Genomic DNA, 7,231 nt, shown 5'->3' on the forward strand with positions numbered 1-7,231 from the left:
AAAAAATAAAAAAATAAATAAAAAAAAAAGGCGTGCGCCACCACCGCCCGGCTGCCAGGCAGCTTATAAATGAAGTGTTTGGCTGGGCAGTGGTGGCATGTCCCTTTAATCCCAGCACTTGAGAGGCAGAAGGTGGATCTCATTGAGTCCAAGGCCAGCCCATTCTACAGTGAGTTCCAGGATAGCCAAGATCATTTTACAAAGAAACCCGGACTCAAATACCACCTGCTCCAAGAAAAGCAAAATAAATAAATAGATAAATAAAGAGTTTTTCCACGGACTTGCTTACATAAGATCCATAGCTTTAGAGTCTAAAACAGTCATGGCAGGAACCTCAAACAAAGGTCCCACCTATGATGAGGGATAGGATCATCTTTCCCAGTTGCAGTGCCCAGAACTCTACTGAGGGGTCAGGCTAGCTTGCCCACTATGGTTTCCATTGAGGGGCAGGGCCAGCCTTCCCAGGATCAGTGAAATCCAGGGCCAACTCAGCACAACATGGCTTCAATGACCCCTGCTTTAACATGGGTAGTAGACATCACCACAGACCCAAGCTGCAATAGGACCGCGTACCCAGACATGACCCTTGGTAGCAGCTCAGGGCCACGCACTACCACAGTGCTAGTGCCTGCAGAGACCATCCAGATCAGCACAGCCCTGGTTCCAGGTGACTGATAAGACTTTATGCGATTGCAGAGCCTTTGGTAGCAACTGGAGCCATGGACACAACCCAAGACCCTGGCTTCCAGATGGCCACGGATCCACACGTGGCCCTAGGTAGCAACCCATGCCTGGATGTCTCTATGGATTTAAATGGCAGCACCCAACATCCTGAGCAGCTTGATCCCAGATATGGTACAATCTTCAGACATAAACATGGTCTGAGGTGACTGACCAGAGCAGATATTTTGGGCTTTGCTAAAATGTTGACAATTTAAGTCTGGAGTCATAAAATGACTCCCAAATTAAGAACACTAGCTGTTCTTCCAGAGGTCCTGAGTTTAACTTCTAGCAACCACATGTTGGCTCAAAACAATCTATAGTGAGATCTGATGCCTTCTTCTGGAAGCAGGCAGAGAATTGTATACATCATAAATAAAACTTAAAAATTGCCAATAATTTGTTATCCCATCAGTATATCTGAGAAATACAGAGGGAACATTCTAAATTGATGTGGGAGTGTCATATCAATCTGTTGATTTCATTGGTTGAGTAATAAACAAACTGCTTGGGCCCATAGCTTAGAACATAGGTGGGTGGAGTAAACAGAGCAGAATGCTGGGAGAAAGAGGAAGTGAGCTCAGACTCGACAGCTCTGCTCTGGAGCAGAGAAGCCATGCTCCCAGCTCCTGGGTGGATGCGGGGATAGCTCTGCTCTGAGACACATGCAATGAAGCTCCGACCCAGGATGGATGTAGGCTAGAATCTTCCCAGTAAGACCGGTGCTCACTAAGACCAGTTCTCACAGATTATTAGAGATGGGTTGATCGGGATATCAGAATTAGCCAGTAAGGGCTAGAGCTAAAGGGCCAAGCAGTGTTTAAATGAATGCAATTTGTGTGTTGTCATTTCGGGGCATAAGCTAGAAGGCGGCTGGGGTGCTGGGGACGCAGCCCCGCCATTCTTATTACAACACTAAATGGAAACTGTTCATCCCAGTTCACTTTCTGTTGCTGTGACAAACACCACCATCAAAAAGAACATGTGGAGGAAAGGGTTTATTTCAACTTATAGCTTAAAGTCCATCTTGGAAAGAAGCATGGCCAGGAACTTGAAGACAGTAATGGAAACAGAGACTGTAGCAGAATTCTGCTTGCTGGTTTTCTTTTTCTTCCTGACTTGCTTAACCTGAATTCTTATATAACACATGATATCCTTAGGGAGATTGCTGTTCACAGTGAACTGTATTCTCTTATATCAATAATCAACTAAGAAAATGGCCCACAGACATGCCTACTGTCCAGTATGATGGAAGCAATATCTCAAGTTTTCTTCTTTCCTTATGATTCTAAGTTGTGTCAATTAAGTAATAATAACAGCAATAGTAGTGAACACCCACCACCAGCAAGCATGTTGTGAACTCCCCTAATCGCAAGCCTGTAATTGAGATATGATGAACTGGAGGAGTAGAAAGAGGGAAAACTATAATCAGGATATATTTAATGAGAAAAGTTATCTTCAATAAAAGGAAAAATGGAAGGGGATACTGCTTTCTAAATTTCAAGAGTAACTCTACCATTTTTAAAGCATTTGTAAAGCAAGGTAGTTGGGAGATGTGCCAACACCATGACAACAAAGAGATTATTCCCGAATCATCTCAAACAATAATAATAAGACAAAGTAGAATGTGTCTGGTGGGGATTGGTTCTTAATCAGTTGGGTGTCATAAGTTAGGGGTTGTCTCATGAATATGAGGCTACATCAAAGTTAATGTCGCTATTCAGGTATATGCAGCTGAGTAGATTTTTATTTATTTATTTATTTATTTTGGAATGAATACTATGGTGTGCACATATCAAGAGAAAAAGAAGAGATTTGAGGTAGGAGCTTTAGGGTAATTAATGCCTTAATTTTTCCCTACGTTCATTTCAAACAAGTGCAGAGGAAAGATATTTACGTTGGTTGCAGGGAAGAAGTGTTGTGTGTGAGCTAATATTATTGTAGAATGTTATTGAAGGGTTTTTAGAAGTTCAGCATAAGGTGAAAGCTAAAATGCAGAGAAATGAGGCAAAATTTAGGATGTGATAATAAAGTCGACAAATAATGCTTTCAGTGAAGACGATGGTAAAAAGTAGTCTGAAAGTTCTCATTCAGTCCTCTAATTTTCAATTATCTGCCTCATGTTAAAATATAATCTAACTGGAGTTCTTCACAGTTTTAGCTCTATAGCCAAAAAGTTCTGGTCCTTGAAAATACATGTTGACCACAGTTGTGATAGACCACTGTGAGTTTGGGGAAAGAGCTTTATGGCACTTTTTCTTTCTTTGATGTGGACTGGTATTGGATGTAGGTGGACATATATGGCTGCAGTGTGGTTCACTCTCATCTTGTAATTCATGTGCTGGAAGGACCATCCTCTCCTGTCTTGTGGAGATGAAAGGGAAAAGAGCAGAGAGATAGGGCCGAGGACGGAGGAGGACATGATGTGCATGCTAGAGGTTAAGGCTCATTGTTGCCAATCATTAATCCCTTCCCTTATGGCCAATTTACAATAGTCAGATTCATTTCAATATTGTTTCCTTTGTAAACTATAACATTGTAGTTGAAGAGGCGGCAAGAAAATGACTGATAGAAACTATCTTTTTACAAAAGATAGCTTTTAATTTTGGGAGTAGCTCACAAGCAAGAAAGAGCACCTTTGAGGAGACTGGATGTTCAGTGGTAGATTTCCAGCATACTGGAAGATCTAAAATTCTCAAAACCTCAGATTTCAGGGCAATGCTTTCATTCTACCTTCCCCAAACCCATCTTAGTCAAGGCGAAAGTTCTCAAAGAAGTGTATAAATCCTGTCTACCTCTGTAAAGTCGAACTCAGATAAAAAGTTCCAAGCTGATGATGTTTTGCACCCTCCCATTTATTGTAAGGGATTTCTCATGTGGAGTCCTTTCTACACAGACCATCTCTTGCTGGGCCTACCCATCTCCTTTTTCCTATTCTCTCTTTCAAGAAAGGAATTTTAGTTTCTTATAGGGTTTGTATGAGACAGGCCAGCCAGTTGTAACCTTTCACACACATGCAGTTGTGTATTATATGTATTTTTTGAATAAATGTCCTGCCATCTGCAACAAAACAGATTGACCTGATGGGTACCATGTTAATTAAGATGAATAAATGCAGTGAGACATTTTTACTTATATGTAGTCTCCATGAAAGCTTAATTAATATAATCTCAGTAGAAGAGTGGAAAACTGAGGAAAAGAGTGATTTGGAGAAAGAGAACTCCCATTGAAAAAAATGAACCCACCAGATTGTCATATGGACAGACTTGCAGACGTTTCCTTGATTAATGTTTGATGTGGAAGGGTTCTGCTCACAGTAGATTGTGAAAACCCTTGGCAGGTGACCTGAAGGTTTCTAAGAAAGCAAGCTAAACAAGCCAGTGAAAGGAAGCGTGCACACAGATTTGTCTATGTTGTTGACATGAAATTACAGAGCACTATATATCACATATGCATATATGTTCATATAGGAAGTTTTCACCATATATAATCTTCAAATTTCATTTTCCATCATACTACAATAAATCTGGAAAAATGGTGGCTCAAAAAAGTCAAGGATTTGCAGAAGTCAACATAGAAAAGTATTATACAAATATTTATAAGAGCGTATCATTGTCTGTTAGTATCCCCATTATTACACACGCATGCAGACTGTTCTTTTATAGCTAAATCCAACCAGGTTTCTTAATATTTTCTGTTCAGTGTATAAAGGCAATGAATACTATTTGACTATCTTAACTAAGATTTTTTCATTTGGCAAGAAAAGTAGCTAAGAAAAAACTGTCCAGCCAATTTTATTCTGTTGCTGTAGAAAAAAGCAAGACAAATTTCCAAAAACAGACTGTAAATCAACCATTGTTTTGCAAACTGTGACAAATGCATAATTTATATAAATTGATTAATATTCTCAATGTCACAAAACAATATAGAGTATGCAAATATACAGTTTATAATATATTCACATTTTATATGTGTACATGTTAGTTCTTGAATACATACTACCTGCTTTTAGGACATGATTGAGCATATATACATGATTGAATAAAATATGTACATTATTAAAAAACACACAATTTTAATGTTACAGACATGGTTAGAATGTTCTATTCCCTGCACAGGCAAAAGAGAGGGGAGATTCACAGATTTAATGACTGATCAGCAGAAAAGGACTCACAGTTGGGAAACCTGCAACGATTACTGAACCCATGTTTACCAGGAAAAATCCTGGACTATCTGAAATAGACAGATTAATTTGTAAAACACAAGAAAGGGCGTAAAAGCAGACAAAAGTGCTCACCAAGAGCAGAATAATCTTTGTGGCTCTGGACTCAGCAGAGGATTTGAGGGACAAGTTGCTTCTATGAATGTGCTTCATTCTCTGCTTGTGTCTGTAGAGGATGCAAACCATGGAGCTACTGGACCAAATCATCAGCAACACAAAAAGCACATCAGGGCTTGTGTGTACTGCTGCAGTGAGAATGTCAATGGCTTTGTTATGACGAGTGGCAGAACAGAATCCAAACCATTTCAAATTCGTCATATTCCTATGTTTCAATCTTGCAGTCATATACATAGGAAAATCAATGTTTATTATGAGGGCCAGGATCCAACTTATGTATACACTAGCAACAATGTAACTGGGAGCCTGGACTTTAAGGTGTGTCCACCTGGAGCCCATTGGGCTGATGGTAATAGCCTGGAAGACACTTAGGAAGCAGGTGCTGCTGAGAGACACACTCCTCCCTATTCTGTGAAGATAGAAGATCAGTTTGCATCCAAAATCATTGAGGAAGTCTTTCAAACCTAAAGTTTCCATTGTGTGGGGAACTCCTTTAGACAGAAGAGTTAAAAGGTTAGCTGCAATCAAGTGCTGCAAAATCCAATCTGTGAACCTTAACCTGATCCCAGTGAAGTAAAGCAGAAGATAGTTGTAGACTAAGAAGGAGTTTCCCAGGACTCCAACTGCAGTTTGTGATAAAAATATCATTTTTACAACCATATCACTGGCTTCCATAATGCCAACTCTTGTGGTCTCAGGATCATGCCATGTGAAGTTGATGCATGGGCTGCATGCTATAAACTGTGTTCTATATCCATAATAAGACTAATGCAAACTCCTTCTTTGATTTTTTTAAACAGCTAATCAAAAAGTGGCATTATAACCTAAAAGAGAGTGTATAATGTATAACTCCTACCTTTGAATATAGGGAAATACGGTTTAGTCAATATTCACAGTCAGTGTAGAATCCTCTGGTCTGACTCCAGTTATGCAGATGAGGAAAAGTGAGATAAGATCATATGAGTCAATTATTTGTAAATTCATGATTGATTGATGATAAAGTGAGAACTTTCAAGTCCATAAAGTCCACAGTTAGGCTACTGGAATCCCCAACTACTTGCAAAACCATTCAATTCAGTACTTAAAATGAACATCCTGATACTTAGGTTTGATTATTATACATTTATACCTTTTCAAAATTACTATTGCTGTGTGTTTTGTAGTGGATATTTTGTTTCCGTGTGTGTTACTGTTTCTTGCATGAGTGAGTACCTATTCTTAGAGAACACTGGGTATTTTGATGTACAGCAGGAACTATAACCCTACAGGAACCAGTGTCAGGAGAAATCATATACATCAGTGCAAAATTGTCCCACATTCCAGATAGCTGCATTTGCCTTATGGATTATTTATATTTATTAAAAACAATTAAAATAATAGCCTAATGGAAACCAATCACACTCACATGTTTTTCCTTAATTTCAATAAAAAAGAACACGTAATAAAAGTGTGTGGTGCACACACAGTACAACTAGGAATCTGATGACGTATTTCAGCGCTGATTGGTTCCTGAGCAATGATCTGTGATCACAAACATAAAGTATGCTCACTATGCATACACTCTGTCTTTTGTCAGCATCAAGATTTGTGCTTTGTAAACCTTGAAGTATTTGAGGTTGTACAAAAGGCACTTTAGTTAAGGTTACTAGCTGCTTTTCCAAAGGACCCGAGTTCAATTCCTAGCATAAATGACTGTTCAGACAGTCCTGGGGGTCCCAACACCCTCTTCTGGACTTTAAGTATTCCAGGCACACATGTGATACACAGATGTACATAATTTCATACACACAAAATGAAAGTAAAGGGAATACACTTCAACTTTCCAATTCTTACTATTAAAGAATAAATAAATAAAATAGAGCATTCATTAGAAAAACCATTAGATTCACATTGTAATTAAACTTAAATCGTAATATCTAGGCAAACTGTAAATTTGCTTCTCTATATCATTATATGTAGAATATATACTATATATGCATATAGACATATATATGTCAATTAACATATACATGTACACACACATATATGCTGGACTAATTTGATAGTATATTATAAATATATATGATACATATATATGTGTATGTTTATTTATATCAATTAAGGAAGAATGATCTAAAAGCACGATGGCCCACATCTGACTGGCAGTGTCTAACTTGCTAAACAATAGTAGTG

The 7,231-nt window shown here is 38.5% G+C and overlaps 1 protein-coding gene across 1 annotated transcript; it reads right to left on the minus strand.

Annotated features, from left to right (window-relative positions):
• Positions 1-4,864: 4,864 nt before the first annotated feature.
• On the minus strand, positions 4,865-5,734 carry LOC106144468 (vomeronasal type-1 receptor 4-like). Its single transcript, XM_013355480.1, has one exon. The coding sequence runs from the start codon at positions 5,732-5,734 to the stop codon at positions 4,865-4,867; it is 870 nt and encodes a 289-aa protein (XP_013210934.1).
• Between the last annotated feature and the right edge of the window lie 1,497 nt (positions 5,735-7,231).

The sequence above is a fragment of the Microtus ochrogaster genome, unplaced genomic scaffold (genome assembly GCF_000317375.1).
Source record: "Microtus ochrogaster isolate Prairie Vole_2 unplaced genomic scaffold, MicOch1.0 UNK138, whole genome shotgun sequence".
In the NCBI taxonomy this organism is placed as follows: Eukaryota; Metazoa; Chordata; class Mammalia; order Rodentia; family Cricetidae; genus Microtus; species Microtus ochrogaster.

Bases quoted from the DNA above. Each gene is read 5' to 3' on its own strand.
- LOC106144468 (XM_013355480.1), bottom strand. From the start codon at position 5,734: ATGGAAGCCAGTGATATGGTTGTAAAAATGATATTTTTATCACAAACT.